This window comes from Mus musculus, chromosome 10, assembly GCF_000001635.26.
Source record: "Mus musculus strain C57BL/6J chromosome 10, GRCm38.p6 C57BL/6J".
NCBI lineage: Eukaryota > Metazoa > Chordata > Mammalia > Rodentia > Muridae > Mus > Mus musculus.
The window spans coordinates 62,251,497-62,267,196 of NC_000076.6; the positions used below are offsets into that span (position 1 = coordinate 62,251,497).

General features: G+C 48.1%; 1 protein-coding gene across 1 annotated transcript; it reads left to right on the forward strand.

Moving 5' to 3' along the window:
- Nucleotides 1–941: 941 nt before the first annotated feature.
- On the forward strand, nt 942–14,494 carry Tacr2 (tachykinin receptor 2). The gene is made up of 5 exons (NM_009314.4): nt 942–1,713; nt 6,662–6,856; nt 9,676–9,829; nt 9,988–10,184; nt 13,555–14,494. Exons 1-5 carry the CDS (start codon nt 1,322–1,324, stop codon nt 13,769–13,771), a joined length of 1,155 nt encoding a protein of 384 aa, NP_033340.3. The 5' UTR covers nt 942–1,321; the 3' UTR covers nt 13,772–14,494.
- The last annotated feature ends 1,206 nt before the right edge of the window (nt 14,495–15,700 follow it).

Below are 15,700 nucleotides of genomic sequence, written 5' to 3' on the forward strand. Positions count from 1 at the left end.
TTGAAGTCAGCCTGGGCTACATGAGACAGAAAGGCGGGGTGGGGAGGGAAAGAGATTTGAACACCATTTGTCCAAACGCAATTTCTCTCTCTCTCTCTCTCTCTCTCTCTCTCTCTCTCTCTCTCTCTCTCTCTCTCTGTCTCTCTCTCTCTCTTTGGTTTTTTTGAGACAGAATTCTCTGTAGCCCTGGCTGTCCTGGAACTCACTTTGTAGACCAGGCTGGCCTCGAACTCAGAAATCCGCCTGCCTCTGCCTCCCAAGTGCTGGGATTAAAGGCATGAGCCACCACCACCCGGCTCCAAACACAATTTCTCATTTTATACCCAAGGAAGCGGAGGCTTGAGGTGAGAAATGGCCAGGAAGGATTGTCTAGTCAGACAGCAGGTAAGAGGTAACACCTGAGGCCCAGAACCCAGCCCTCATCACTTATCCCACACCCCAACAAATCACCCTCGTACCCCAAGGTATTTCTGAACACTGAGACTTTCTTTTTCACGCAGAGTGAATGGCTTCCCCAGGGTTCCCAAGCCAGCCCGAGTCCCTCGTTCCCAAATGCAAATGCCAGTACGTGAAGCTCCCTGCCGGACAGAATGCAAATACGCAAATACTGAGGTTCATACCCTCTAGGCCACCCCCACCCACACTGTGCCTCGCTCCCCAAGGTCTCTCCCTGCTTCCCAGCAGGTCCTAAATCTTTCAAGAGACAAGGCCCAGCCATCCAAGCAGGGGGTGGAAGGAGGGCGGGAGCAGGCAGCACCTCTGCCAAGGCCCTTGCCTGCCTTTCAGGGAGGAGCTGGGAGCAGCGGCCGAGGGCTGGCAGCATTGGGAGCCTGCACTGCAGAGCTTGTAGACTGCACAGTGGACTTATAGGACTCACGTACTTGCCACACTGTGCACATCTCTCATCTGGGATGTACCCTGAGTAGCCTTAAGAGAGATCTGAATTCCGATTCTGGCTTGTCACCAACTTCCTGAATGCCCGTTGCTGGACACATATTTTCTCTGACTCTCAGCCTTTTGATTTTGGTGTGAAAGATCGGAACCAACCAACCAACGTGTTATCAGGATGCCTCCTGCTCTGAGACTGGAATTTGAGTTCTCCATCTCCACGAGATGCTTGAACAGTCTGCCTGGGACCTTGCTTTCTGCTCAGCCTGACTCATTTCTGCTTGAGCTGTAGGCGTGGTCCCCTGGCTACACGTGTCTGCTTTCCAATCGTCCTCGCCCCCGTAAATCTACACACCCAAGAGGATTTCTCTTCTGTGGTGATTCTAGACGGAACTGCAGGGCCAGACCCTGTGTTCCAGGCCCAGGATCAGCCATGGGGGCCCACGCCAGCGTTACCGACACCAACATCTTGTCTGGCCTTGAGAGTAACGCAACAGGCGTTACAGCCTTCTCTATGCCTGGCTGGCAGCTGGCGCTATGGGCCACAGCCTACCTGGCCCTGGTGCTGGTGGCTGTAACAGGCAACGCCACAGTCATCTGGATCATTCTGGCCCATGAGAGAATGCGCACGGTCACCAACTATTTCATCATCAACCTGGCCTTGGCAGACCTCTGCATGGCGGCCTTCAATGCCACCTTCAACTTCATCTATGCCAGTCACAACATCTGGTACTTCGGCAGCACCTTCTGCTACTTCCAGAACCTCTTTCCTGTCACAGCCATGTTCGTCAGCATCTACTCCATGACCGCCATCGCCGCTGACAGGCAAGAGCGGGCGTCGGGGAAGGGGACGGGTGTCTTGATGGGGGAACATCCCAGGGAACTGTGTAGCAGTTTTGGTTCATAGCAAGAAGACAGAGGGATGTGGAGCCAAAGCAGGGAGCGTCAGATTAGACACAGAATGGCTTCCCCCTAGGAGCTTGCTCAATCGAGGCTGGAAAGGAAAATGCTCCCAGAGACTTTTGAAGTGTGGGTCTTCTCATCTTGCTCTCATCGTATGAGGAAATTTGCCCATGTTGCTTTTGTATATAGAAAGAGGTGGAATGTTACATGAAGTTAGAGTGTTGCATCTAAGTTATAACAATGCTTTTTTTTTTTTATGATTCCAGCCAGGAAAAAGGGGGGGGGGTCACCAACAGTGATCTTTAAGGAGTGGGCTGAAGATGGGGTGAAGGAAGATCACCTTCTTTTGTGGGAACTTCCGGGACAGGCAGGGCTGGGCTAAGGGGAGGGGGAGCAGGATCGGACAGAGAGGCAATAAGATGGGGTGAGGCAAAGACACAAGAAGTACAGGGGGGACAGGGCCATGAGCCCCTCTGTCGCATAGAGTTCGGTTAGTCTTCCAGACCCCCCACCTCCCCTAACTTCCCCAGAAACCTTCACCCACGGCCTCTCACTGCTGAACGATAGACTTTTTAAATGGAGTTCTCGGAGATTTCCTTTGAGACAATGTTTTCTACTCATTGAGAATGAAGTTTGGGGCTGCAAATGTAACTGGAACGTAACTCAGTAGGCAAAGGACTTGCTTGGCTGGGTTTGGTCCCCCAGCACTACATAAGTCAGGTGTAAGAGGGTGATGTGTTCCTGTAATCCCCACACTCAGAGGCAGTGGAAGGAGGATCAGAGTGGCCAAGCTCATCCTAAGATCCTAAGCTACATAGCCAGTTGCCACAATCAAAAAAAGGTTAGAACACCATTCATATGGGTCCAGCTTCTAACCTTACACACAAGGTCCCCGAGGAGTCAGGATAAGTAGGATTTAAGGTCAGCCATGGAGTTAGGGCAGAGCCAGGGGCCTGGAACACAGCCCTCTGGGTGGTGGACTCAGGGAAAAAAAAATCCGGCTGACACCCGCTGACCATCCTTTCCCCCTCCCTGGGTATTTGTGAATCCCCCTAAGCATTTCTAAACGTTCAGTTATGCAGAAATTTAGGATGCTTCCTCTATGTGGGGCACAGGTCCAGGGGCTGGGGAACTTCCATCAATGGGGGTGCGGGTACACGGACTTACAGAGCCTGCACTTCAGAGCGAGGCTGGGTGGCAGAAGGCTCGAGAGAGCCCGAGAGCCTGGAAGTCAGGCAGGAGGCTAATGACGGGTATTTCAGAGGAGGGGCTCTGATCATGCTGACGGCAGCTGAGGCTCACCTGTCTTCCACTGTTTAAAATTGTTATTAAATTTATTTGTTTGGTGTGTGTGTGTGTACATGTATACATGTGTACATGCTAGCACACACACATTATCACAGTATACCTGAGAAGGTCAGAGGACAACTTGCAGGACTCTTTCTAGTCCTTTTAGGGGAGCTAGTCTTTTGTTGGTTCTGGAGCTTTGAACTCAGGTCCTCCGGCTTGGCAGCAAGCACCTTTACCTTCTCAGCCATGTTATTGGCCCCTTTTCTCCATCTCTTCACTCAACAAATATATACTTAGTGCCTGCTGGGTAACTATGACTCTGGGTTTTAGATGATGGAAACTCAATGTTAATGTTCGTCCCATGGTGAGAATTTAAATCCTAAGCCTTCAAATATTTTGGTGGTGGTGGTGGTTTTGGTTTTTTTGGTTTTGGTTTTGGTTTTGGTTTTGGTTTTGGTTTTGGTTTTGGTTTTGGTTTTGGTTTTGGTTTTGGTTTGGTTTAGTTTGGTTTAGTTTGGTTTTTGAAACAGAGTTTCTCTGTGTAGCCCTGGCTGTCCTGGAACGCCATTTGTAGACCAGGCTGTTCCTCCTGCTTCTTTTAAAGGTATGCACCACCACTGCCCATCAAATAAAGAAATTGTAAGTTGTATTTTGAGTTCATGAGTGTTGTGAACAAATATTAGCAAAGAGGAAGGATCTCCAGGTGCCGGGATGTGCGTGCCAGGGAAGGACAGGTGGCATGCAGTGGTTCTCAACCTTCCTAATGCTGTGACCTTTTAATACACTTGCTCGTGTTGGTGGTGACCGCCCCCCCCAACCATAAAATTATTTTCATTGCTGCTTCACAACTGTAATTTTGCTACTGTTATGAATTGTAATGTAAATATTTTAGAGTGAGGTCTGCCAAAGGAGGGTCGTGACCCACAGGTTGAGAATCTCTGGGTTACCGGCTGCCATGAACACCAGGATGGGTCCCATTGGGAGGCTGGGATCCAAGCAAAGACGAGTGGGAGATCAGGGTCAGTCTGGAGAATTCTAGAGGACAAATATTCCAAGCAGCAAATAAGATGGTAATGCCCTAGGGGCTCAATCTTAACATGTAGGATGCTTCGGTGTGGATGCCTCTGCTCCAGCAAACAGGGGAAGCACACGAGTCAACGTCACAGACTGTGGTCCCAGCCTTGTCTTAAAGTTCAGGCTCATCCCTGAGAGGAAGGGCCCATGACCCTTGACCCTGACTCTTGACCCATGGAGATGATGTTCACTGTCAAGGCCACTGCACTTCGCCAGGCTCGGGGCTCAACAAGTACGGCTCAAGTCTCCCTAGAGCCCTCCAAGCCCTGTTCTAGACAACTTCATCAAGAAGGTGGCCTGTGACTTCAGTGAATACAGAGAGGAAGAAGGAGCCCCAGGAAGGGAGGGAAGGAAAGGCTCACAGAGGGCCATGCAACCTGTTCCCGGGTGTTTTCATTAAGGTTCCCATTGCTGTGATAAAGTATCAGGACCAAAAGCAACTTGGGAAGGAAAGGGTTTCTTTCTTTCTTTCTTTTTTTCCTTTTGGTTTTTTTGGTTTTTCAAGACAGGATTTCTCTGTATAGTCCTGGCTGTCCAGGAACTCACTTTGTAGACCAGACTGGCCTCAAACTCAGAAATCCACCTGCCTCTGCCTCCTGAGTGCTGGGATTAAAGGCGTGTGTCACCATGCCCGGCTTAAGGGTTTATTTCTTATTATGCTTCCTGGTTCTCCACTGAGTGGAAGTCAGCAAAAGCCATAGAGAAAACTGCTTATTGGCTTGCAGCCTATGACTTGCTCAGCCTGCTTTCTTTCTTTCTTTCTTTCTTTCTTTCTTTCTTTCTTTCTTTCTTTCTTCCTTCCTTCCTTCCTTCCTTCCTTCCTTCCTTCCTTTCTTTCTTTCTTTCTTTCTTTCTTTCTTTCTTTCTTTCTTTCTTCCTTCCTTCCTTTCTTTCTTTCTTTCTTTCTTTCTTTCAAAAGGTTTGTTTGTTTATTTATTTATTTATTTATTTAATGTATATGAATACACTGTCACTCTCTTCAGACACACCAGAAGAGGGCATCTAATCCCATTACAGATAGTTTTGAGTCACCATGTGGTTGCTGGGAATTGAACTCGGGACTGCTGGAAAAGCAGTCAGTGCTCTTAACCACTGAGCCATCCCTCCAGTTCTCAGCCTGCTTTCTTATACAATCCAGGACTACCTCACCGTGGATGACATCACCCACCATGAGCTTGGCCATCCTGCATCAAACATGAACGGAGAAAATGCCCCACAGCCTGATCGGGTGGGGATATTTATCAACTGAGGATGTTTCTTTTCAAATGATTCTTGCTTGTGTCAGGTGGAGCCAACAAACAAGGAGAAAAGCAACTGACCAGGACACAGGGAAAGCTGTGAGAGACCTGAAGCAAGCATTGGCCATGTGCAGAGTGGAGTCTAAAGACTGATGCAGGAGTCAGCTTGTGCCTACACATGTATATAGAAAGGGTTTAGCTGCTGGGTGCACACCTAACATACTTGAAGCCTGTCTTAGTTAGGGTTTGACTGCTGTGAACTGATACCATGACCAAGGCAACTCTTATAAGGACAACATTTAATTGGACCTGGCTTACAGGTTCAGAGGTTCAGTCCATTATCATCATGGCGGGGGCAGGGCAGCATCCAGGCAGGTATGGTACAGGAGAAGCTGAGAGTTCTACATCTTCATCTGAAAGCTGCTAAAAGACTGGCTTCAAGGCAGCTAGAATGAGGATCTATCTTAAAACCCATGCCCACAGTGAGACACCTACTCCAACAAGGCTACACCTTCTAATAATGCCACTCCCTGGGACAAGCATATGCAAACCATCACAAAGCCCCAGATTCTACTCACAGTATTGCATAAACCACTCATGGCCTTATTTGTCTATAATCTCCACACCCAAGAGGATCTGGATGTTCAGGGTCATCCTCAGCTTCATAGCAAGTTCAAGGCCAGCCTGGGCTACTCGAGACTTTGTCTCAAAGAAAAAGAAAATGAATTTGCTCAGTCTTAGCCACACGGTCTGAATTCTCTGCCACACATGGTATATGATTGCCATATAAGACCCTGTGTGCTTTAGACATATCTACAGATGCAGAAAGTTCCAAAAAGCATTGCTGGTTTGATCTATGTCTGAGAAATGGTTATACCATGCAGAATGGCAGGAGGCTGGCTTAGAGATGAGGGTGTGGATGCTCCAGTCAGGGCTGAGCTACAAGCTAATGTTGGACTGTATCCTGTTCCAGTTGGATCATGGTGTGGCTGTCCAAGGACTTGTTCACACCCAGAGGAGAGCAGAGGGCTGGGTATCTGGGTTAGATTCTGGGGTACTAGTGTGCTGTGGCTGGGGATAGTCACCACCTCCTGACCATCACCCCAATCCTCTGCAGATTGGATACGACTCTACCTAACTGCACATTGGCATCTGCAGACACGACAGCTATGTGGACAGGAGCTAGAGGGCATAAGCCTGGGCAGGAAGATGAGGAAGGGATGGGTGCTGTGAGGATGCCGGCTGCTGATGTTGTACTTTGCTTGTAGGTACATGGCCATTGTCCACCCTTTCCAGCCACGGCTCTCCGCCCCCAGCACCAAGGCGGTTATTGCTGTCATCTGGCTGGTAGCCCTGGCTCTCGCCTCCCCACAATGTTTCTACTCCACCATCACTGTGGACCAGGGGGCCACCAAGTGTGTGGTGGCCTGGCCCAATGACAACGGAGGCAAGATGCTCCTACTGTAAGCCCCATCCCAGGGTACATGTATGTGTGTGTAGTGTGTGTCTAGGGATATGTACACTATTCTGCAGCTACAGATGTGATCACGTGAGTGCAGGTTTATATGGCGGTTCCTCAACCCTAACCCTAACCCTAACCCTAACACTACCCCTAACCCCTAACCCTAACCCTAACCCTAACCCTAACCCTGATGACTAGCTGAGATTGACAGCTCACTGCCTCTGTCCACTTCTTGAGAGCAAACAGAAAGGTAAGAATTTAAAGTGTAGCTTCTGCGGAAGGCCTTGTTAACATTTCCATCGTCAGGAAGTCAAAGTTGTTGAATCAAAACATAAGCTGGGGACCATCCATACTAAAAGCCATGCCGAACACCAGACCTGTTGTAAGCACTTCGTGGATGCTGATGCTTTTAATTCTTTGGACACTATGGAGCATTATATTTAATTTGTTTAATTTTCATTAAATCACTTTATTTAATTTTAATATTAAATTATTATAAACATCAATTATAATATTTAAAATTTATCTATAATTGTAATAAATATATTTATATTAATTTAATGTAAATATCAATTATGATGTTTATAACTTATAGTGTAACCATTATTATAAATGTTATAATATTCATACTAATTTAATATTTATATTAAATTAATATTTTATTTATTTAATTTTAGACAGTACTGACCTTGTCACCACCACGCCTGCTTTATGTGGTACCTGGGGTAGAACCAAGGGCCTGTGTGTGCCAGACAAGCACCTTTATAAACTAAGCTATATCCCCAACCTCTTATTTTGATTTTCGGGACAGTCTCATGTAGCCTAGACTGGTCTGAAACTCTGATCCTCCTGCCTCCTTCTCACAAGTCACTGTGACCACCATATGTATTGTAGTCTTCCATCTTGGTGGGGGAGAAAGTATGTTCCAAGATGTGGCTCAGACAGCACGGTCAGTGAACGTTGAGGCAGAGCGGTGAGGTGGGGAAACAGATGCTGGCAGCCAGTCTGCCACCTTGGTAAGGTGGGGCATGAGCCATGTGCATCTACAGATGGAGTGTGTAGTTCTGCATGCCTCACACATGCACTACACACATTTGGTGTCTGTGTGCGGCTAGTGATGGATGTGCATACATCTTAGAGAATGTGTGTGTAGCTGGAAGTCAATGCCAGGCGGTCATGACAACTCCCCCTGTAATCTTAGTACTCAGGAAGTGGAGTCTGTGATACAGAGCAAAGTCAGCCGGACTAGCCAAGTCAGAGAGCCCCAAGTTCAAACTAGAGACCCTGCCTCAAAATATTAGGGAGAGAGACATGGAGGAAGACATTCCATGTCAACCTCTGGTTTACACACACACACACACACGTACCTATTCACATGCAGATGTGCATACACACATGCACGTCACACACACACATGTTTTTTTTTTAAAGAAGTTGCATGGTGGAGGGGGGCTCTCAGGCCCATTCCTTGATGTTCCAAGGACTCCCCCTTCCCACCTCAGAAGGCCTGCCTGGAAGACAGAAGGAAGCTTGTGGCTTTTCCAGGAGGCCATGGCACCCTCAGAAATGGAGCCAGTGGCGTGCCTCCTGTGTAGTGTCTTCCTCAAAGGAAACAATGAGCATCAATGCAACCCAGTGTATTGGGTCTCAGCAGGCGCAGTGGTGTGTGCGCCTTGCTCAAAGGTATTTGATGGCACAGCCACGTACCCGGTGGTGTTTAGAGGAAAGAAGCAGGGGACATGAGAGCTATCAGTGTGGCTTCTCCACTGTCCTTCTCTAGCTAAGGCCTTTTCTTAGTGTGGCTCCTGCAATTCTATATGTATAATATCATATATGCCCTACCTACTAAATATAAGAATATATTCATGTGCACACATATCCATTCCTGCACACACAACATACCAATGCACAGAGATGATTCTGGGAGGAAACATACACTGTGAACAGTGACAGGAGTGTTAACCTTTGTGCTTAATGATGTTTATCAGAAACAAGGTCTTAGTATCCCAGGCTGGCCTCTAATTCATTGTGTATGGAGGATTAACAGTGAACATCCTACCCTCCTGCTTCCATACTTGGACTGTTGGGATCACAGGCATGTGCCACCATATATATATATATACACACACATACGTATATATACATACATATATATGTATATATACATATATATATACTAAAAATGAGTATATATAAATATATATACTAAATGAGTATATATACTAAAAATTAAAAATGAAATTTAGTATATATACATACATATATATACATATACACATATACATGTGTATGAATACATTTACTATATATATATGTGTGTATGAATATAATATATTACATATATACTAAATATATATCTATATAGTAAATACATACACACACACACACACACACATATATATAGTAAATGTTTCTTTTTATAAAAACATGAGACGGACAGAGCTGTGTACATGCCATGCACCTTCTGATCTACATGTGGCTTCCAAGGATCCAACTCAGGTCCAACTCAGCCCCGATCCCCACTGTCTCACTGATGCTGGCGTTATATTTTATATGTTAAACAAACATAACATTTGGTTAGCTTTCCCCCTTTTTAGCCTTTTCCATACCACAGAAGAACTGGCTGATGCTGGTTAATTTTTGCGAGGAAAGCCCAGCATTAACAAATATGCTAGGAAATGTTGCCTTAATTTTTCTTTAAACCGAACTCCAGGGTGGGGCTGCAAGGTGTTTGTGTGGGGTTCAGGGACCTTAATCCCGAGTGAGCATTGGTGGATCTGGCCACCCACTGCCCAGCCAGCTCCCCGGCTTTCCCTGCAGGTATCATCTGGTGGTGTTTGTCCTCATCTACTTCCTGCCTCTAGTGGTGATGTTTGCAGCTTACAGTGTCATTGGCCTCACACTGTGGAAACGCGCCGTACCCAGACACCAGGCTCATGGAGCTAACCTGCGCCATCTACAGGCCAAGAAGAAGGTGGGAAGCCGGAGGAGGGTCGGGGGTGGAGCGGGGTGGAGGTGCAGGAATCTGCTTCAGGGAGCCATTAGAACCCAAAACCCACCCGCTAGGGGGTGCTAGGGAGCTAGGCTTGAGACTCAGATGCCAAGTACTGACCCGCGTCTCTCCCTGACCAGTTTGTGAAGGCCATGGTACTGGTGGTGGTGACATTTGCCATCTGCTGGCTGCCCTACCACCTCTACTTCATCCTGGGGACCTTCCAAGAGGACATCTACTACCGCAAGTTTATCCAGCAGGTCTACCTGGCACTCTTCTGGCTGGCCATGAGCTCCACCATGTACAACCCCATCATTTATTGCTGCCTTAACCACAGGTGAGCCCCACCCTGGCTCCGCTCTCCGACCACAGGGGAGGGACTGGAGTAGCTCCTCCCAGAGGCTGGAGCTGCCCGGGACTCCCACAGTATCACCCTCCTGTGGCCCGGATCTAGCCTGGGCCCCATCTCCTTCCCAAAGCCTTGTCCTTTGCTGAGCCATAATGCCTATGTCTGTCCTTGTCTCTTCCGGGGTCTGCATCGGGGGCAAGGGAGAAGGCAGAAAGGCAGGATCAGAGAGATGGAGGGAAGGAGACAGTAGGGAGAGGCAGAAGAGCTGAATGGGAGGGAGAAAGCTGAAATGGGTAAGACTATCTCTGAGATGGCTTTTTCTTCTTTTTTATGGGATGTGTGTGTGTGTGTGTGTGTGTGTGTGTGTGTGTGTGTGTGTGTGTGCATGTGTGCAAATGAGTGTGTGCCACAGCACATGGGTGGGGGTCAGAGGACAATTTGTAGCAGTTGTCTCTCTCTTTCTACCATGTAGGTCTCTGAGATAGAACTTGGGTTGCCAGGCTTGTAGCAAATGCCTTTTCCCACTACGCCATCCCACCGGCTCAAAAGAGCTGCCATTTAAAAGTGCTTCTTCCTAAGGATGTGACTGATCTGGGTGGGCAGGTGTCTAAAGAGGCTGAGGGCAGGGTTGGGGCAGATTTGGGGCAGGGCTGGGGGGCAGGACTGAGGGCGGGGCTGGGGCGGAACTGAGGGCGGGGCTAGGGGCAGGGTTAGGGGCTGGCAGTGTGCTTCTTGCCTCACCGCCCCCACCCTCCCCCACGCTCCCCCAGGATGTGACCAGTGGAGGAAGGGCTGGGCTCTGGCTGCTGGCTCTGGTGCTTCTGGGGTCCTGGAGTCTGGGGATATGCTGGCACCAGCTCTGGGACTCTTGATTAAGGAAGAGGTGGTGAGCCAGGCAGAATCCAAGTCCCAGGATCCTTGTGCTCAGAGTGAGCCTTTCGGCCTGGGGTGGGAGCAGATGAGAGGTCACGAGAGGGAGACACTGAGTCAGCTGCAGTCCAATGGGTGTGAGCAGTACTGAGGATGGGACCTCTTTGTTTATGACATAACTTGTATCAGGTGTCTACACGTGTCCAGACTCTACCTAACTCCACTGGGGTCTTTGTTACTCAGCCCACCCATCTGGGCCAGGCTCTGTGAGGGTTTAATGGATGCCTAGAATCTTGAGTTCCCAAGACATAAGTAGATAAGAGCAGAAAGGGGGGTGTCTCCCATTGTACAGATGGAAAGACTGAGCATAAGAAGGGAAGACTGTCCTAACCCTAGGACATACAGGCTATACAGGATTTGGAATTTCCATATCTCCAATGCTTCCCAGCTGATTCCACTCACACTTGTTCAGATTGATGTGAGAACCTGGGGACCACCCTGTCACATCAGGGAGAGACCACCAGCACCACATGTCTGCATGCCTGACTCTCTTCTGTCACCCAGACACACGGTTCTTGGACACTGCTCAACATTCAATTTTGAGCCTCTGAAGTGTCGTTCTGTGACAACGCTGTCATAGAGGTTTGGACTCTCAGTCCAGAAGAAGCTCACAAGCAGCCACATGTGTCCAGGACTTTTCAAGCCCCAGGGGTTAAGGAGTAAGCAGAAGAAAAATATATATACACTGTTATACACTATATAGTATATAATATATATTAAGTATAATACAATAAGTATATAATATACTATATAGCATATACTATATAGTATAATATATACTATATTATATAATATTTAATAGTATGTATAGTATATAATATATAGTATATTATTTAAAATTTATATTACAAATTATATATACTATTAATACATAATGTTAATATAATGTGTGTGTGTGTGTGTGTGTGTGTGTGTGTGTGTGTGTGTTTTGCAAGCACCAAAAGCCTGGACAGGGGTGACACATAATGTAGTAGACAAATATGTATGAAAGTGAGCAGGAGGTGCTGATGGTCTTAGGCACTGGACTGTGTGTGTGTGTGTGTGTGTGTGTGTGTGTGTGTGTGTGTGTATGTGTGTGTATGTGTAGTTTACAGTTGAGCAAAAGCTGGAGTAACTGACTCTTCCCCGCAGTCTGGGCAAGAATTCCCTGCAGAGGGAATCAACAGCCCTGAGATAAGGTCTGCTCTTGGGCTGGCACTCCAACAGGGAGAGCTCAACAAGGCTTTGAGCCATCGAGACCTGGGAGACAAGCACTCTGATTTACCTTCCAAAAGAATCAGCTGGACAAATGGCCCGTGCTTAAGAGCACTGGCTGCTCTTCCTGAGTAGCCTGGTTTAAATCCCAGCACCCACATAGTGGCTCACAACCACCTGTAACTGCCGTCCCAAGGGATCTTGTGCCTTCATCTGGCCACCTTGGGTAATGTATTCATGTGTCACACAGACATATATGCAGGGAAAACACCCACCCACATTTAAAATCAGGCCAAAGCAGGTATGATGTAGTTGACAGTGCTTGCCTGGCAGGCACAAAGCTCAAGGTTTGATCTCCACAAGCTGGGCATGGATGTGTACCTGCATCCCAGCACTCTGAAGGATCAAAAGTTCAAAACCATCCTCACAACCTCAGATACAGTCCGTAGCACCATGGGGAAGGATGGGGGTTTTTCCTGTTATTTTACTTTACTTTCTTGGTCCTCCCAGTACTGGGGATTGAACCCAGGGCCTCCAGCATGCCAGGCAAATACTCTACTAATGAGCAACATCGTAGAACTGGTCTTATTTGTTTTGAAATATGGTCTCCCTTACTGCCCAGGTGAGCCTTGTACTTTAATTGTGCCTCCCTCCTTCCTTATTCTCTAAGAAGCTGTGATTACAGGCCTACACCCCGCCTGAGTGAGAGCTGTTTATTTTTTGAGCAGATAACACCCATACTTGGTAGCCAGTGTGCCAGCTTTCCTTTTAAGTAGTTCCTGGGGGAGGTTCTCTACTCTACATACACTGAGCCCAGTTCTTTCTAAGATTCTTCTCTCCTGTTAGAAGCCAGTTAAGTCCATGGCACCTTTGTAATTCAGTTTGGTTTCTCCCTCCCCCTCCTCCTTCCCTCCCTCTTTCTCTCTCCCTCCATTCCTTTCTTCCACCACTTGGCCGCCTTGAACCTTGATGCCATCTTTCTTGCCCATGCCTAGGAAGTACTGATGTTACTCGCATGAGCCATGTTCCCGGTGTTTCTGGCTGCTCCAAGAAACTAAATCCATTCAATTGTGCATCTCTCCACACAGCCCCGAGTTGTTGAGTTGTTGGTAGACTCTTCTAAGCGAGGCTTCTTTGCAAGGGAGCTAATCTCCTGGGGCGTGGAGCAGTCACATAGCCGACGACTCCTGTACCCCTATCTCCCTTGCTTAAAGTGACTCTCCACCCTCGGCAGGTTTCGCTCTGGATTCCGGCTTGCTTTCCGGTGCTGCCCCTGGGGGACACCAACCGAGGAAGACAGGCTGGAGCTGACCCACACTCCGTCCATCTCCAGGAGAGTCAACCGGTGTCACACCAAGGAGACTTTGTTCATGACAGGGGATATGACCCACTCTGAGGCTACCAATGGGCAGGTTGGGGGCCCCCAGGATGGGGAGCCTGCTGGACCCTGAAGTCTTGAGCTTGTCTGCAGGGCCCAGGCTTAGCCCCTTTGAGAATCGGCTGATGGAAAAGCCCTTACATAATAGCTTGTCCCACACCCCATTCTTCAACACACCAACAGAAAAGAAGCAAGACGGTGCTCAGAGCGCCACAGGCAATGCTGATACAAAGAGCTTGGAGAGCAGACACCCATCATAGGCATTCCAGCAACCGAGGAAGGGGCCAGGAAGACTGGGAACCAACATTTGGCCAATCCAGGAGCTGCAAAGTGAGTTGTCTCCCGGGAGTATAGAGAGGGGTGGAAAAACGATCTCAGGGAAGACAACTGCAGTCATAATGAGAAAGGCAGCTGAAGGATGGTGACATGGCTCAGCAGCGAGGTCGTAAAGCCACTCTCTGCTAAGCCTCATGACCTAAGTGCAGTTCCTGAAACCCACACAGAAGGAAAGAACCAACGTCTGCAAGCTGTCCCCTGACCTCCCCAAGTGTGTGTATGCACATGTGTGTGTGCATGTATATCTGCACATGTATGCACACACACACACACACACACACATGTACATGTGCCTGTGCACATACAATGTTAAAGAGAAAGAAGGCAACCACTCCAGTGTTAGGGTCACAGGAAAAGGTGGGGACTGTGGCAGCCTGCAGAGGACAAGCACCCAAAGGGAAACTCAGCTGCTTTGCTCTGGAACACAGTTGCCAGGTTTTCCAAATAAAGCCTGAGATCTATATATATATATGTATATGTTTATGTACACACACGTGTATATGTGTGTATATGTATATATATGTACACACATATACGTATACACACACACATATATATATACATCATACACACACACACACACACACACACACACACACACACACACATGGAAGCTCCAGGCTCCTAAATTTGGTTCATGAAAATGCTTAGAGACACTGGCTAAGCCAGCGTGGGGCACAACCACGACACTGTCTCCTCGCCAAAGATAAGCCACGAAGGAAGAAGTTCCCCCACTTGGCTGTGAATGGATCCAGGGCGTCTCTGCCTTAGGATCTGAAAGCTCCCATCCCGCCCAGAGCGGAGGCAGTTAACAGTCCAGAGGAACCTCAGTTGAGATATAGGTCAATCTGACCCCCTACAGGATTGCCCTGAGGCTTGGTGGAAGTGATGCCTTCAAACCAGCAGGCTACATTCAGCTTAATGCTAAGTAAATAGTAACCAAGATGCTTCCCACTTCATCAGCTGTTAGGACACAAAAGCACCTACAAGTCGGGACCACAGCTCCCACACACAGGTGAAGCACACCGGTGGTCCCAGTTCTAAGATCGTCCAGCCCAGGCTGCTCCAGGACTGTCCATCTCCCTGTTCCCCAGCAAATGGTGACTCATTTGCTGCCTGCCCAGTGCCCTCTGAAAACCAAATAAGCTGTAAACATGTGTTCAAAGCTTAATGTCATCTGAGTTCTCCTAGAGTTCACGGTGCCAGTACCCCCAATAAAGGGCTCTTATGTCACTTAGAGCTGCAGTAGTGACCGGGACATCATAGAGTTTTGGGAAATCCACCAAAGGGTGGGGATGAACCCCTAACTGCAGAGCTAGTATAGGCAAATGGTCCAGGCAGGGCTAAGGTTCTACAGTGTGGAGAGGGGCCCCAGCAGTCACTTTGTCTCTTTGGACTGCCCCCACATTCATGAGCTGGAATGTGTAAAGGGTGTGCCCTCATCTCGTCCAGAGGCTGAGGAGATGGGGGTAGGGGAAGGGGGAGGACACAGTGAGAAGGGGTTGGACTCAGAGGAACATGGATAGCTCTCTGAGATGGTGGCTTCTTATTCCAAGACTCACAGACCCAAGTTCCTACAGGAGCCCAGGATGTCCCTTTAAGAGCTTCATCCAGGAATGTCATCGACACCATAGGTTACTGGGAGAAGAAGCACTTTATTGTATTT

Bases quoted from the DNA above. Each gene is read 5' to 3' on its own strand.
- Tacr2 (NM_009314.4), top strand. From the start codon at position 1,322: ATGGGGGCCCACGCCAGCGTTACCGACACCAACATCTTGTCTGGCCTT. The intron at 9,830-9,987 runs GTGGGAAGCCGG...CTCCCTGACCAG, and splicing joins ATCTACAGGCCAAGAAGAAG to TTTGTGAAGGCCATGGTACT. The intron at 10,185-13,554 runs GTGAGCCCCACC...CACCCTCGGCAG, and splicing joins TATTGCTGCCTTAACCACAG to GTTTCGCTCTGGATTCCGGC.